This window comes from Sciurus vulgaris, assembly GCF_902686455.1.
Source record: "Sciurus vulgaris genome assembly, chromosome: 7".
Taxonomy (NCBI): domain Eukaryota; kingdom Metazoa; phylum Chordata; class Mammalia; order Rodentia; family Sciuridae; genus Sciurus; species Sciurus vulgaris.
The window spans coordinates 59,529,996-59,548,121 of NC_136467.1; the positions used below are offsets into that span (position 1 = coordinate 59,529,996).

The 18,126-nt window shown below is 32.7% G+C and overlaps 1 protein-coding gene across 6 annotated transcripts in view; it reads left to right on the top strand.

Moving 5' to 3' along the window:
* Positions 1–18,126, top strand: part of HACE1 (HECT domain and ankyrin repeat containing E3 ubiquitin protein ligase 1) — an 82,952-nt gene that overhangs the window by 14,437 nt on the left and 50,389 nt on the right. For 4 of the 6 annotated variants that reach the window (XM_079148370.1, XM_079148372.1, XM_079148371.1 and 1 more), the window contains 2 exons: positions 4,929–5,060; positions 15,831–15,913. In XM_079148370.1, coding sequence (XP_079004496.1) covers positions 4,929–5,060; positions 15,831–15,913 — 215 coding nt within the window. The remainder of the gene's footprint in view (positions 1–4,928; positions 5,061–15,830; positions 15,914–18,126) is intronic. The other 2 variants (XM_079148375.1, XM_079148374.1) reach the window with 1 other exon arrangement.

An 18,126-nucleotide genomic window follows, 5' to 3' on the forward strand; every position in this document is an offset into this window, starting at 1 on the left:
TATATATTATAATATTATATATAATATTATATAATATATAAATATATGTATCTTATATAATATATATATATATTTTAAAATACGGCAAAGTTTAGTAGAGGAGAAAGAAGACCCCTCAAGGGAGAGACACATCTAACCCTTCACCTTTTCAGTTTGATTTATTTTACTTAACATGGTTGTCTCTAGTTCCGTGCATTTTCCTGCGAACTACACAATTTCATTTTTCTTTATGGCTGAATAAAAATCAATTGTGTATCTCTACCACATTGTCTTTATTCATCCATCAGTTTATGTACACCTAGGCCAGTTCCAAAATTTAGCAATTGTGAATTGTTCCACTATAAATATGGAATAAGTAAGTATCCCTGTAATATGATGACTTTAATTCTAAAAGATAAATACCAAAGAGTGATAGAGGGTCATATGGTCATTCCATGCCTTGTCTTTTGAGGAACTTCCATACAGATTTCCATAATAGTTATACTAATTTTCAGTCCCATCAACAGTGTAAAAGTGTTGCTTTTTCTCCATATTCTCTCCATCATTTATTATATGTGATCTTGATAAATGCCATTCTGACTGATGTGAGATGTAATATCAGTGTAGTTTTGATTTACATTTTCCTAATTACTAATGATGTTTAACATATTTCCATATATATATATTTTTTCATTTGTATTTGTTCTTTTGAGAAGTGTCTGTTTAGTTTACTTGCCTATTGATTAATTAGGTAATTGGATTTTTTGGATATTAATCTTCTGTTCTTCTTTGTTATCATTCTCTTGTCCCTTTATTTCTACAAATGAAAGGGAATTGAGAAAAACAGTAAGTCAGTAAGCACTCTTGTTTTCAAGTGAAAGAAAATCAACTCAAACTAACATAGACAAAGGTGGGGGCAGTGTTTTCTTTTACAGGTGATAACCCTGGGGGTAGTTCTGACTGCAGGCACAGCTGGTTTCAGTGATGTATATTTTTTTCTTTCCTTTTTTTTGGTCTTTTCATCTCTTAGTTTCCATCCCATTTTTTGGCCTCCTCTGTAATTACAAGATGGCAGTGAGCTTTCCGTGCTCAACTCCTGCTAGCCTTTTGAGGACCTCTGAAAGTGTCTATGAGGACCAGTTCAAGCCAACTTGGCAGACTGTGTTTTCATCTTCAGTGGGTTTCCAAGCTCTGATTTCTTCGACTTGGTCATCTTCCCACCTCACCCAACATAGGGTGAAATGCAGAGGAAGGATCCCAGGAAAAATCAGGAGTTTCTTATCATGCTGGGAGAATTTCTTATCTTTTTGCCATTTCCTCTTGAGTTTTAGTTATACCTGCCATCATTTTATGTTGTGAGGAAAGTTTCTTTAGCCCTGCAGCCTGTGGCAAAGATAACAGCATCAATGTCGTCCTCTCTGGAGCCATCCTCAAATATGGCAGCTGTCTCTGTGAATTCCTTCACATTTCCTTTCACTTTTACCAAGCCAGAAATTATATATTTGGCAGATCATCATTTACTGTTAGATGTTGGCTTAGATCTCTGTATTTAGTCTTCAGGCCAAACATTTCATAATCAAATCTTTGATTCATACTTTTTTCCAAAAATGTATTTGTGAATGCTTGGCCACATATCTCTGATATAAGATGTTTAAGTTGAGAAAAGTGTAACACATCAAAAGGGTATCCATGGTCCCCTACACGATTCAGGATCCAAGCCTGACTCCTGGTGCTGAGGAATACCTGCTTGGCTGTGTAGTTAATCTCTGCAGCCAGATCTCCTCCAGAATTCCCAATAATTATAAAGACTTTTTCCAGTCAGTGCTTCTGGGTTTTTATAGTCTTGACTATGGAAGTACTGTCCTTTGAACTTCTCAATTTCTGATACCTACACAGCCCTCCAATGTCATCAGTCCTTTCAAAGCAAACAGATTCCAAGTCTTCATCCAGGCAGCACTTGACAGAAGAGAGCCCACAGGCTGCACTTCCAAGCGCAGCCATTCTTTTCTTGGTCCTGGTCTCCAGAGGTCTTCACCTGGCTATGGTAATGTCACTTTTCTGTGAGGCTGACTCGTAGCTCCAGCTCCGAGTCGTCCACAGTGTGCACCCCCTGCTGGCTGCGTGGCGCCCTAATACCATCCACTCTTAAGGAAAGATTGTGTTCTGTATATCTGCAGTGCTGTGGTAGGTGCCATAGAGAGTTATGAACCCTTAGAAATGATCTTTCCTTAGGATACTACCTAGCTCAGGTAAGACAAAGATGTCCAGTGTTAATTTAATCTGTTGAATCACATAAGTTTTTATTTGATAATTTCTTCACTTAATTCCTGAACTTCAAGGAAAATGGAGTAGAAAATATTTAAAAAATTTTATTGAATAAAACTATTTATGCACAAATGTAAAGTCAAATGATTCTACAAGGCTTAGTGTAGGAAACAGTCTTTTGGCCTTCCCAAACTTGCCTCCTTCAAGGCTACCTATCTCTAGGCAGTTCTTCTCAGTTATTTTAATAAATTTAAAAATTTCATATCTCTGTATTGAAATGTTTGTGAGTGCTAGTTTTGATATTTTTTTGTCCAGAATGTATAATGTGCATTCTGTTATTACATATTCCCACCAGTAATATCTGAGTGATAGATTTTTTCAGTTTGTTGCCAGCATTAGCTGTTGTCATTTTTTTTTTTTCCTTATAGTACTGGGGATTGAACCCAGGGATACACTACTGCTTTTTAATTTTATTTTGAGATAGGCTCTGACTAAGTTTTTGAGGTTGGCCTTGAATTTGTGATCCTCCTGTCTCAGCCTTCCAAATCACTGGATTACATATGTGTACCACCAAGCTTGAATTTTTTTTAGGCATTATGATGAATATGATCTCATTGTGTTTTCAGTAAGCATTTGCCTAATTGCCAGTGATGCTGAACATCTTTTCATAGGCTTATTTGCCATTTGTGTATCTTCTTATATGAAATGAAATGCCAATTCATGTCATTTATCCATTTTCTAATTGGATTTTTAAAAAAAAAAACTGTTATGGGAAGCCTTTATATATCCAAGAGAGTAGGGTTTTATCTCAGGTATGTGATTTTCAGATATTTTCTCCCAGTCTTTAGTTACTTTTTCAAACTCTCATCAGGGTATTTTTTTCTCTTCTTTTTTTTCCCCATTGGGGTCTTTTGAAAAGCAAAAGTTTTTGGTTTTGATGGAGTAGACTTTATCAGATTTTCCATTTTTAGATCATATTTTGGTATCAAGGTTATAAGAGCTTTTTGTTTAGCTCTAGATCCTGAAGATTTTATCCCTTTTTTTCTAAAAGTTTTAGTTTTACATTTTACATCTGTCTGTGATTTCTTTTGAGTTAATATTTGTATAAGACATGGGGCTTAGATTGAGGTTCATTGTTTTGTCTATTAATGTCCAGTTTCTTTAGCACCATTGAAAAGGATGTCCTTCCTGCATGGAATTATTTTTGCATCTTTCTCAAAAATCAGTTGAGTGTATTTATGTGGGCCTTTTCATTGATTTATGTGTCTTCCCCTCTGTGGGTACGACAGTGTCGTGATTATTGCTACTTGAAAGCAAGTCTTAATATCACTAGAGTAATTCCCCCCACTTTAATTTTTTTGTCTGTCAGGTTTGTGTTAGCTATTCTGATTCCTTTTTCTTTCTGTATAAATTTTAGAGCAAATTTGTCTGTGGCTACAAAAATACTTCTCTGGGATTTTGATTGAAATCGTATTAACTGAGAGATCAATTTGGGGATAATTGACATCTTACATTGATTGATTGAGTCTTCCAATCCATAAACACAGTGCATCTCTCCACTTATATAGGTCTTTGATTTCTTTCATTAGCATTCTGTTATTCAGCATAGGGATTTTGTATATGTTTTATCAAGCATTAAGCCAAGTATTTACATTTTCTTTGGAGCAGTTGTGTAAATGGTGTTGTGTTTGTGTTTCTACATGTTTAGTATTAGTGTATAGAAGTGCAGTGTTTTTGTGTGTGTGTTGATCTTGTACAACCTTGCTGAACTCATTTATTTAGTTCTAGTTTACTTGTTTTTTCCTTTTGCTTTGAATTGTGTTATCTGTGTCTTAGGTGTCTCTCTCACACTTTGCTGGAGCACATCATCTGGTAGTTTCCTGAGGAAAGGTGCATGGGAGGTAATTTGTTGCTACTTTGTATGTCTGAATATGACTTGATTCTTTGTATTTGCACAATTATGTAATTGATAATTTAGCTGACAATAAAATTCTAGGCTGGATATGATTTTCCCTTTGTATTTGGAAAGCATTGCTTTGTTGTCTTCAAGCTTTCATTCTTAAAGATTGGTACCATTTTGATTCTTGAGCCTTTATGTGACACTTGTTTGTCTCTGTAAACTTACAGAATTTACTTTGTACTTCTGCATTCTAAAATTTCATGGTTATATATTTTGGTTGGATTTATTTTATTCATTTGGCTGGATAATGCTGAGGCCCAATAACCTAGTAACTCTCATAATGGGAGTTCATGAGAAATTTTCATACATTATGATTTGGATGATTCCCACTCCCATTTTCTCCTTTCTTAGCTCTTATGTTTGAATTTTAGACCTCTTGGACTAGCTTATCAATTTTATTATGTTTTCTCTTGTTTTTCTGTTTCTTTTTCTTTGTGCTTTGTGGGAGACTTCTTCAACATAATCTTCTAAATCTTCTTTTAAGGTATTTGGTGATTCTCAGCCTAGGAACCATACCATTTGAGTCTTTGAGTTCTTGATGGACTAAAATGTATTTTGATGCACGTATCTTTCTCATGTTAAAAAAAAGGGAAAAACTATATGGACTTAAAATATCTTTAATTTTTATATTATGTTCATTTGAGAAATAATAGCATTATTCATCTTCTGTTTTCTTATGAAACGTTCTTGCACAAATAATTAATGTAACTAAATGACTTCACAGATACACTGGCTGGCTGTGAATGGGCGGACAGAACTGCTCCATGACCTTGTACAACATGTCAGTGATGTTGATGTTGAGGATGCGATGGGGCAGACAGCACTGCATGTAGCCTGCCAGAATGGTCACAAAACGGTAAATTCACCCATGAAGACTTGAAGTTGCTTGTGCTTGATTTTGAAAACTTTAAATTTGTGAAAAGTTTTTCACTGTGTACTTTGGAACATGAAGCTTTATAAGAAAATATTATTTTCTAACTCCTGTGGATTTCTGGAGATTATATTTTATATAAGGCAAAAAGAATAGAAAATAGTACTTTTAATTCTTCAGAATATTTGTAATTTGTACTCTAATTTTATTTCTGATTCATAAATTTTGATAGCTTAATAAACTTTTTTTTTTGGTAGTATTGGTACTCGAACCCAGGACCTTGTGCATGACTGAACTATATCTGTAGCTGTTATTTAAAAAAATTTGTTTTGGGACATGTTTTGTTAAGTTGCCCAGGCTGGCATCTAACTTGTGATCCTCCTACCTTTGGTCTCCCAAGTAGCTGGGATTTTAGGCATATCCTACCATGCTTGGGTGAATATACTAAAAATTTAAATGTGTGTTCACATATATTCTAAGCAATTATAATTTTTCTTCTAGCTTAAACCTCAGTTATTGGAATTAGTGAGGAAAATGAGTACTGGTATTGCTTAAATAGTTTGGAACTTCCAAACACCACAGTGTTTATATTTTTTGTCTAATTGTCTGAAAACTAACCAGTGTTTTCAAGAACTGTTACTTCTCATTGGTGCTTACTTTCTGAGTGTTATTAAGTTTAAAAAATGTTCTATGTGAAAAAAAAAAGATCTGAGGTATCTTAAATTATCTTTTTTTAAAATGTGTGTGATGCTGGGGATCAAACATGCTTTATGCATGGTAGGCAAGTGTCTACCACTGAACTACATCTTCAGCCCCAGTGACCCAGATTTTTAAGGAACTACTGTATATTTCAAAATAAGTTCTATATATAGCTCTCAGAGGACAGAAAAGCACTTCTTTAATGTAAGTGATCTCTGCTATACCAAATGGGCAGAGTATCATTAAGTCTTGCAAGCCTCTCTTATATAGAAAAAAAAAAAAACAATTGAGATTCAGATTAGAAATAATCTGTAAAGACTAATGTTTGCTGCCTTGAGCTAGTGTAGAAACAAGGGATTACTAAGAATGCCTTCATTTAAAACATGTGCATTGCAGGCTGCATTTAAATTTAGAATTGCCTTCTGAAGTTATTGAAGATTAGGTGGTATGAGTATAATATACTCCATATGGTTTACAACCTAAAGCAGGTGTGGTTAAGTAATGGGGAATTCCTCATAGTCAGATGCCTTTGAACAATTGTATGCCCAAAAGATTTATAGGGAGCCTGACTTCACTAATGATGAGTTTCACAGGGTGAGATTTTGCAGATATGCTCGAAGAGAAACAGTACAAAAACCATATTGACTTGTTGATTGTATTGACTAGTGAGATTGCTCTTCTCATAGTTGGTCAGTTATGGTTATTTTTGAGGTTTGTGCACAGATAAAGGAAAACTTAGCACTACTTTCTGAATTATTGTGTATATCTTTCATTCTTTTTCAATTTGGACAGAAGAAATCTTAAAAATTATCCTTATCTCCTTGTCTCCAGACTGAATTATACTTCTGAAAGTCTGTATTGATAATTTTGCTAGTATTGCTTGTGTTTCAGAATTTTGGGACTAGTCCAAATCTCAGTGGATTAGCATGTACTCTTATCCTGAGTTGGACATGATGTACTGGTTTGTGAAGTATGTTAAATTATTATAGGATAGGGATTAATGACTTTTTAGAATCTTTGTGTATCTTTCCATAGGTTGCACTCTGAGCAACATATTTTAGTGGCTAGTCAAAATGACCTTTTTTATTGTCTCAAAGTAGCCAGCTCTTGCACTAATTCTAGAAAGATCTCTAGAACTTATGTCCACGCAGACAAATACTAGCACATCTAGGTTTCAAGATTTTTGTTTTAAAATTTAAGCTTTAAGCTTGCATATCGGTTATATATATTTTGGGAATAAAATATAAAACTTTCAGGGGGAAAGAGACTGTAGTAAAAGTATTTAAAAATTTTTCAAATTAAGCCAAGATAATGAAGAAATCCTTGAAATTTGTCTTCTAATCTCATTTTAGTATCAATCTCAGGAGTGTATGAAAAGATTTTGAGCAACTGTCCAAGAACCTTAAAGCTTTGTAGAATTTTGTAATTTAATATTATACTCTTACTTAATGACCAGAAATGCTTTTCCAGATTTACACAACTTTGTTTTAAAGGGAAAAGGTTTGGAAAACAGATTAATTTTTGTCATAATTAAGAAATTGAATAATTTTAACCATGATTTTATGTACCTGCATCTGTCTTGTTAGCGGGAATATCATAAAGATCTCATGTGATTCATGGTGTTTTTTTTTTTGTCCTTGCAGTGTAATAACACCATGATTTTAAGTTACTTCTATTTGTATTTGAAAATAAGATGAAAGAAATGATTATAACTAATAATTTTATTTTTATATAATTTTATTTATATCAACTGTAATACTGCATTGTTAGGTACACAATACCAGAATTATGGTTTGTCTTTGAATATTGATTTTAAAAAATGATTTTAGACTATGTGGGCATGATGATATTGAGACTGTGGCAGGAGTATTGCTTGAGCCCAGGAGTTTGAGACTAGCCTGGTCAACACAGAGGCCCTGTCTCAGAAAATGAAACAACAACAATAACAAAATCATTTCAAAGTTTTGTTATTTATCTGACTTATGTAATCTTTGGCAACTTTTTCTGCTGTTTCTCAGAAGGTATCTTCTGTGTAGTGATAATATAATTGAGGAAAATGTTGTGAATACTCTGGAGGAATTTAAGAGCATTAATATCTATTGCCGTTATTACTACCATTATTAATAGGTATGTGATTATGTGAAAATACATAGAGCAATATCTAGACTCCTTTATTCATTTAATTTTTTTTTTTTTTTTGGGTGCTGGGGATTGAACCCAGGGCCTTATGCATGCGAGGCAAGCACTCTACCAACTGAGCTATATCCCCAGCCCCCTCATATACTTTTGTATAAGAAGCTATACATATACTTTTGTATAAGAAGCTGTATTTGATTTCGTTATTCTTTTTTCTTTTTCAATTTTGTTTTTAGAAAGTTTAGTAAAATCATAATTATATATATGTGTGTGTGTGTATATATATATATATATATATATATATATATATTTCACTCAGTTTTTTCTTTTCTTTCTTTCTTTTACCATAAATTCAACTTCCTTTTTGGTAGATTTTTCTTTTTTTATTCTTTAAGATTTATAAATATATTGAATTGCCACAAATGATTGTTTATTGTCTTCCTGGAATAATGTGGATTTAGAAACACTAGAGAACTATCATGTAGTTTGACCAAAATTTAAATGTTAGGTTACGTAGCAGGATTAGTTCAGGGATTAATCTATAGTTTATTTAAAAATAAATTATATTTTGTAAGAGTAAATTTTATATTCCTGAATTTATACAACTGAATATAAAGCTTCTCAAGCAATGTAAAGTGATGGTTGGACTCTTGTTTGGGAGGTTTACATTTTTATAACTTAAAAACAGTTGTTTGATACAGATATTATGGACTGAAATTGTAGATTTGTTAGTTAACAATGCTTACCTACGTTCATTTAGCTCTCTTGGTTGTTGTATCCTTAGCTGTCTTCCAAGCTTTTCATCCAGAGAGTTACCAGTCATGTGAGCTTAATATAAAGTATTTGCAAAAACATTAATCAGATTCAGCCTTGAGGCCCAAAGGTAGGTAGACTAATATTTTAGAAAGTACTTTTTTATTCAGAGTAACTTTATTTATTTCAATGCTAGAATTCTCTTTAATTGCTTATGGGAAATAGCAAAAATTAGAAAGTCCTCCTGTCACTGATATTTTCCTAACACAACAAAAAAATAATGATTATTGTGGGATAGTGAATACAGGTTCAGACCCTCAATATATTTAGGTGAACAGGCTGCTGAAGAAACCCTATATGATTCAGTTGCTGATTAGTGGTTTGACAGTTTTTCTTAGTGTATTAGTTATTTGTACATTGTCATAAGTTATGTCATTAGAATTATTTAATAAAAAATAGACGCTTTTTGATTCTTTAGTCCCCTTTTAGCAAATGATAATACCACAACTTAGGCTTTTGCTTATAGCTTTATTAATGAATATCTATTGCTTTTTACTTTGATCAGCATTATTTTGAAAGTTGACATCAATAAAGAGCTGCTTTGGGTTTTTTGCTTTGTGATATATCAGTGTATTGGATTCAGGTGGTCTTAGTCACTATTTTCAATTAAATGACTTTTGAGATTGACCCAGCATTAGCTTTGCACATTAGTTTTCCACTTAGGATACTGTTTTATCACTTGAAACATTATGAAGGCTGTTGAAAGTGTGTTGTTTCTTAAGGATCTGTTGAAGGTCATATGAAAATTTCCTTTCTATGCTTTTCTTTCTACGTACCTCCTGAGCAGTTTATTTTCTAAAGAGAAGGAATCCCTACTCTAGATATTAGGGATTGGAAGAATAGTTTTTCGTGGTAGTGGTGGTTGGTGGGGAAGAGTTGAGCAGGAAATTATAATTATGAAATTTCTAAGAGCTTATTTTGCTGATGTCATTTTATTCATCTATAGTGATCTTAGTTCACTGTAGCTATTAAAATTATGTATATGACTAATCAGCTATCAGTCACAGATATTTATGTTGGTTTACTTTTAATGTTTACTTATATTTTAAGCCACAGAGCTTAATTTTTACAAGGAAATGAGAAACTATAAATTCTGAAAATGAGAAATTTTGATCACTAATCATAATATCATTATGGTTTTTTGGATCTTTTATGGCTCATAGCTCAATGCACAGTTTTCACAGAAAGTATTTATGTGTAGAGTTTTCTGGACAAGATATTTTCTAAAATAAATTGTATCCAAAAAAATGAGAATTCTGTTTTCATTTTTCTGGCTACTACTGATCACCATCTAACACATTGCATGTTGTTTGTTTATATTTTGTCTGTTGGTCTTTTGTACTATAATGTAAACTTCATGAGGACTGAGATTTTGCCCTTTTTTTAAAAAAAAATTCTTATAACTCTAGAATCTAGAATAATTCATAATACATAATAGACATGAGATTTTTTTGTTAAAGGATGGAATGAACCACTCAAATGCAGTATCATTTTGACCATTATTTTCTTTGCATTTGTGAATGTTTGTCATCCTTTTTCTTTTGTATTTTCAAGTGGAGTGTTTATTGATGGCCCTGATTCTTCTAAAGGTTGTATTGGATTTATTTGTATCTATTGTGAAAACCCTTGGTTTTGAAAATCCTTAGGGGGTTTAAAAGTTGAATTCTTCAATTATGTTGTGCCTTAGGTTTTTATGTAATTTAAAACCCTCAAGTGGTAGTGTTTCTTCAAGAGCTTTTTCTTTAAAATTTAGTAGAGAATATTTTGTTTCCGCCTGAATTTTATCCATTGTATACATATAATAGTTTTACATAGTTGTAAATATTTGTTATTTTGTCATACCTTTGAAGATTGTATAGTGTCAGACTCTCTAGTTAAACTGAGGTTGTTGAAGCTAGGCAATAAGTATCTTATTGCAATTTTATGTAGCTCTTCATCTTTCATGATATTTCACATTCAAATTTTATGTGTATATTGTCAACAAGAAAATAATTTGTTGTGTGGTTAGATCTTTTGCTTTATCATTGAAATATTGTCACTCTGGATTATCTGGGAATGAGAATTCATTTTGTACACTAGCCTGTGTTTAATTAAGATGTAGTAAGGAACCCAGGAGGTCTCACCTCCCCTACATGGCTCAGTAGGAATGGCCAGGATAGTACAATGATAGGTGAGTTGGGTTAGTGCTGCACTTTGTACCCCTGGTCTGACACCATGTAGGCCTGACTTGTTTCCCTTACCACACACCACGGTGCAGTCTGCTGTTGGCGTGAATACATCTTAGATCTCTTTTGCACTTGAATTATCTTAATTTGCCTCTCTCAGCGAAATGATTGGTCATTAAAAAAAGACAAAACTGTAAATAAGGTTAAGGTTATCTCTTTCTTGCTACTTTTTCTGTTATACCATTGACTCAATAATTGAATTCTTCATTATCCTTTCCTCTCCTGTCAGAACTTTTACAAAAAGAAACCAGCAAACATTTTTTTTTTTTAAATGACAGAGGTTGATGACTTTTTGTTCATTTTATGCTATAAGGCAATTTTTTTCTTCACTTTAAAATTCCTTTATACATTATTTAATGCTTACTCTTAAGAGAAATGTTTTTTTTTCCTCTTTTTCTTTAGGCAATATTTTATCTACAAGTGAAGATATTTAAAACTTTAAAATATGTTTCTTTTACTAGTTATGTGTTTTGAGGGTGTTAACTGGAATAAATTTGTTAATATAGAAGAGCAGAAAGACTTCTGAAGGTAAAATGCTAGAATCAGCAATTTCCACTAATTTAATCAATGTTCTTTCATCTTAAGAAAGGAAAAAAAAGTTTTTCCAGGACTAGGAATTGAATCTAGCCTTGTTCTGCCACTGAACTGTATCTCTAGCCCTTTTAAAATTTATTTTGAGTCAGGGTCTTGCTTAGTTACCCAGGCTGGGTTTGAGCTTTTGCTTCTCTTACCTTACTTGGCCTCCCAAGTAGCTTGAGAATTCAGGCATGTGCCATTGCAGCTGGCTTAAAAAAGAATTTTTAATGTTTTTGTAGAATATACAAGGTATGACAGGAATATAAGAAAAGAAAGAATTTTTAATGTCTTAGTAGGATATACAAGGATATGACAGGAATATAAGAAAAGAAAGAATTTTTAATGTCTTCGTAGGGTATATAAGGATATAACAGAAACATGTGACAGTTCATACTATAAATGATGTTTTCTTGCTATGATTTGCTTAGTTTGTCTCATTGCTTTATTGAGAATAGCAGAGGAATATGTTAATCTAATGGCTAACTTGTTTTTATACTTTAACCTTTATAATATACATAAAAATGCAGAAGCACTGTAAAAAGTATATAATTTAAAAAATGACTTTTAAAATTGAACACAAGTAGCTATCAAGACATTTGAGCTTTGCTGTATAACAGTTATTTGGTAGGAAATGAGTAGATCATCTGTGTTTAATGTAGTTTAAGAAGATATGTCATATTAGCCCGAATACTATTTAGTAATCTGAATTCAGAAAAATTAGAATTCTTACTTTCTAGTAAATAGGATTATTATTATGAACATGTTAGGCACATGTTAAGGTTATTCACATTATTATTAAATAATTTTTACTATAATTTATATGAATGTATACTATATTTTAAAATTTATTTCAGTTTCTGGCTCACTAGTTTTAAATGTACATTAATAGATATTTTCAGTGTATTTGCTTTCATCTCTCCTCTCTCTCTCCTGGTCCTTTTGAACAAGGAAAGCTTCTTGTCTATAATTTCTCCAATAGTTGTAGATACCATTAGTGCTATTTTACTTATGTTTTGAGACCACATAGACAAAGCTGCTAGGTTAAAAATCAGAAAGGTTGAAACCAGAATCAAAAGACCCAATAGGGCTTCTCTTATATAATAGTGACCTTTTGGTCCTTGTCATTCTCACATTTGAAAGTTGCTTACTTAGTTACTTGTCTGAGTTTAAAGGAGGTATATAGCTGATAATATTAGTTTTATATAGCCTTTTCTTTTTTTTGATGGAAGAGATTGAACACAGTGCTTTGTGCATGCTGAGCATGCACTCTACCTCTGATCTGCACCCCCAGTCCTATGAAAGTATTTCTGTTATATATATTTTAGAATTCATATTGGGATCGAAGTAAATTCAAATAGCAATATATGTTAACTATATCTTCAAATCTTATTTTTTATCAAAATATTTTAAATAAAAAAATGGTCCCTTAAACCAACCCTATTCTTTGTCAAACCGTGATTATGAACAATTTTCAATATAGTTCTAAATAATAGGCTTCTCTGGCTTTATTTTTTCAATTTATGATGTTTAGTACTGTTTATTCATTTCTTGTTATGGTGAGTTAGAATTTATAATTTTTTTGGTTGTGGTGCTGGGGATTGAACCCAGGGCCTTGTGCATGTGAGGCAAACACTCTGCCAGATGAGCTATATCTCCAGCCCAAGAATTTAAATTTTGATTAAACAATATTCATTGTATGAATGATTAAGTAAATATTGTTTACTCTTAAGTCAGGTAGGGAACTACAACATTTCTTTCTTGAAGTTAATTGACTTTGCTCAGTTTACTTTGTAAGAATCAGCAGTTCTTTCTGTATTATATGTTCCCATAAGTGTCTCTCAGTACTGTTTTCTACAAAGGCATATTTATCAAATAATTTGTTGGTTTGCCTTTCTTGTGTTTTTCTCCCTTTAAACCTGGAAATTTCTTAGTGTCTGTCTTGTGTTTGACCTCCAGTATTCAAGTTTCCACATCTTCTCTTTTGGTTTATTCCCTTGTTGTGGGGGAGGATATCCTTTATCTCTGAGATCTACTTTTTTTGAGAAAAGGTACTTTTTTAGTTTTTTAAAAACTTGAAATTTTTCAGTTAAGCATGTTTTTAAATTTATAACTGATTTGAGTAATAGTGTGGCTGAGTAGAGAATTTTGTATTTGAAATCATTTACCTTAAAGTTTTAAAGGCTTTTTACCTTTTAGATTTTGGGTGTTACTGTTGAAATGTGTAATATACATCTGTCTTCAGTTTACCTCTGAAATTTTAAATGCTTGGTGTTATGAAATTTTACTTCGATATTGTTTTGTTGACATTCTTTTAATTTTTTAAATTGGGGATTTGATGAGCTGTTTAAATTTGGCAGTTAATACTCTTTAGTTCTGGGGTATGTTTTGGTGTTATTTCTTGATTCCTGTGTTGTCCCCCAACCTCTTTATTTTCTTTATGCTTACTTTCTGCAATGTGTCTCCCTGGATTAATCCACTGATTTTTCTCATCCTTCCTATTTTCTACTTATTTGTCTTTTCATTCTGTTTTCTCTCTTATAGAATTCCTAAACATTGTCTTTCTAAAATTCTGTTTAATTGGTATGTCTTCTATCATATTTTAATTTCTTATTCTCTGAATATTTTCCCCTTGGGTTTCTGTTCTTGTTCTAAGAATGTAATATCATTTTTTCCTCTCCTCTCTGAGAGTATCAACAATTCTAATTTTGGTTGTTTTCTTTATTTCTTTATTTTTCTGAGTTTCTTTTTTCTTTTTGTTTTAATTTTTGCTACTCTGGTTTGTGGGCTGCTTCAGTTATGTCTTAAATATTGTCTGTTCATTTGTAAGGGTGAGATAATTAAGATATTGACTGAAAGTATTGTGTTTGTACACCAAATTTGTTGACTGGCTTCTCTGTACACCAAGTTTTCTTCATCTTGGTATTATTTATATTTTGGTCCTGCTAATTACTTGTTGTGAGGAATGTCCTGTACATTATAGAATGTTTAGCTCTATCTCTGGCCTTTAATCCCTAGTTAACAGTAGTCCCCTCACATCCCCAGTCATGAAAATCAAAATGTCTCCTGGGATTTCCAAATGTCCCGTATGGGGAAAACGTATTTTTTTGGTTGAGAGTCACTGCTGTAGGAACATTGCCTTGAACTGGACTATTTCAGTAGGGACTCTAATATATTTAGACTTTCTCTGGTGCCAGGATATAGAGTAGAAACTTTCCATTTCTCCTCTTGAGGTTTGAAACCTGGCTGCAGATTTTGGGGAGCCAAGAGAAAGGGCTGGAGATTTTCACTTAGTTAGTTCTTTTCACCATGGCTCTTGAACCTTTCTTGTACCTGTGTTTTTTGTTTGCCAATCCAGAGTCTTCATTTTCACTTCCTCTAGACAATAAACCACCTGTCTTAAAATAGCAGAGAGAAGAATAGCGACTAATACTATGGCATGGGAGGAAGGGTCTTGGGTAAGGAGGAATTATTTCTTTTGTAGACTTTTAACTATTCCTCCTTTTGTTTTAGCCCTATGTTAACATCCTATTTTCAAAGGTACCTGGTACTTGGAATTCCTGTGGTAGTTTTTTGTTGTTACTGTTGTTGTTGTTGTTTATTATTGTATATGTGCTATTTTAAGAAATTGGTTACTTCTTATTAGAATCCCCATTTGAACTTAGCCTTCTTTGATCTGCAGAGTCAGTTATTGTTCCTCCATTTGCTTGTCGTCTTTGAAAAACTTTCTGGCTTATCTAGTATGCTGTGGTACTCTTTCTTGTTCTTCCTTGTATGGGTGTATGGTCTGATTATGTTGTCAGCACACTACTAGAGCAGCAGTAAAAGTGAATACATGTATTTACATGTATTCAACCCAGAAGTAATACTAAACAGTCTTATTCAAAAAACTATCATATATTTTTACATATTTTATTCCTTTTTTCAGGAGGAACTCAAATGAAGATTGTAGAAATAAAACCAGAATATGTGTGTGTGTGTATTTATTTGGTGTGTGTGTGTGTGTGTTGCCAAGTGTGAACTTTTAGGATTTTATATTTTTATATTAGCTTTTCCTTTTTTTTTTTTTTTAGGATTACAGACTACCTATGATATAGTGCTGCTCATGCTAACACAATTTATATCACATTGCTAATTCCATACGTAACACGTGGTGCCTGAGTTTGTGCAGCCATCATAATTGTCACATACCCACTCATTTTCTCTTTAAAGCTTTGATTTATGGGAAGAATTTTCCTTATATGAATTCAAATTCTGAAAGTTGTATCTTTTGACTTCTTTGGTTTTAATCATTTTTTATTCTCCCTAGACAGTGCAATGCTTGCTAGACAGTGGTGCTGATATTAACAGGCCAAATGTGTCAGGAGCCACTCCATTGTACTTTGCTTGCAGGTATGATATTTTATATTTTCATATATACCCCAAAAAGATTGCTGTGTATCTATCATATTTTCAAACAAATATTTCTGTATATTTTCTAGAGCTGTATTTTCCCACAAATATTATGTTCTCTTTTAAGATGAAGAAAAGCATTATGGTTCTGTTACTTAACTACATGAGTGAAAGCATTTTCTATTATATTTAATTGCCAATGTTTTTATGTTGTAGGTGGGAACTTTTGATTTACTTGATTATTTCAGTTTTAAGACAAATCAATAATCTAGTAATTTACATAGGTCACTTTATTAACTAACCAGGTGAGTTCCTTTAGGATAAGCTATTGGAGTACGTTTTGGTCCAGAGCCATGCTTTTGCTTTCTCTGTATCTGTAACTTTAAAATATTGAGTCAGTATCGTTAGCTACTGAGTTATGCATTATTTTTGTGCTTTTTTTCTTGATTCTTTTCTTGACTTGTAGTCATTTAATTGGCAAGCATTTAGCTAACACTCACTGTGTGCTATGCATTGTTATAGGTTTTAGTGATACAGTAATAAGTTAGGACTGGGATGTAGCTCAGTGGTAGAATATTTGTCTAACATGTACAAGGGCCTGGGTTCCAACCCCATCATAGAAAACAAAACAAATAATGAAAAACAAAAAACAAAAAACCCAGTATCTAAAGAGCAATACAGTAATTACATACATGTATTCACACCCATTCAGATATAGATGAGAGTGTGTGTGTGTGTGTGTGTGTGTGTAATATAAATATAGTTTACAGAGAGCAGCTGAGCACAAAAAACTATAGTGGTTTTTCTTTTTGATTTAAATTCTAGTCCTTTCTTGGTATCCCTGGGTATTGGTTCTAGAATTCTCCCATGGATACTAAAATCCCCTAATACTCATATCCTTTATATAAAATGGCATTGTATTTGCATATAAAGTATGCTTGGTCTCCTGTGTACTTTGAATCATTTCTAGATTACTTATACCTAATGCATTGTTCGTGTTGTATGAATAGTTGATATACTATGTTGTTTAGGGAATAATGACAAAAAGTCTGCACGTTTGTTTTAGACTGAAAGACCTGCCCTTCTTGTTTGGGTCTCTGATGTTATCTTGATCAGACTGATTCAGATCATCTATTGAAGGATAGAAGCAGTACACAAAACATTATAGTGATTCTTGACTTTGATTTATATTTTATGGATTTTAAAATTGATTTAGACTCATATTCAAGGGAAGTACAGGAGTTTTTGGATCCTTATACATCTAGATTTTGTCTAAATTCAGTCATTTTCTTATACGTAAAATTTGATTGCTTGGCTAGAATACCAGTTCCTTCCATAGTGTCCTCAGTTTATGACTATTGTCATTGTTTGACATCCTGAAATCATATTCTATCAAGGATTTATCTTTAGATCAGACTTTTCTTTGAAGCTCTGAATTTGGGTGTCTATCATCCCTGAAAAATCTCACAGAATCTCAGATGTTAACATGTCCAAAATAGAGTTTCTGATTTTCCTCTTCAAACCTTTCTTCCTTATCTTAGTCAAGGGAACCCTTATTCTTCCAGTTCTTTAAGCCAGAAACCAGATTGTAATTTTTTTTTAATTTCTCTCTGGACTGCAGCGTGGAATTTATTAGTAAGTTCTGTAAATTTCACATTCAGAATTTGTTCTGAAACTTTATACTCTTAAACTCATCAAAACCACTTTAAAACAGTTACCTTGCGCCTAGAGTACTGTAGTATTGTCTTTAACTGGTCTCCCTGATTCTTCCTTTGCTTCCTTCCAGTCTGTTTCTTCCTCAGCAAACTAATCTTTTATACGAATGAATTAGCTGTTGGCACTTTGTGTTTAAATCCTGTGTTTATTCCGAATTTTAGTAATTTGAGTTTTCTCCCTCTTTTTCTTTGTTAGTGTGGCTAAGGGTTTATCAATTTTGTTTATTTTTTCAAAGAACCAACTATTCTGTTAATTTTTCCGATTGTTTCTTTTGTTTCAATTTTGTTGATTTCGGCTCTGATTTTAACTATTTCCTGTTACTACTACTATTGGTGTTGGTCTGCTCTTCTTTTTCTAGGGCTTTGAGCTGTAGTGTTAAGTCGTTTCTTTGTTGATTTCTACTTCTTTTGTTGAATGCGCCCCATGAAATAAATCTTCCTCTAAGTACTGCTTTCATAGTGTCCCAGAGATTTTGATATGATGTGTCTCTGTTCTCG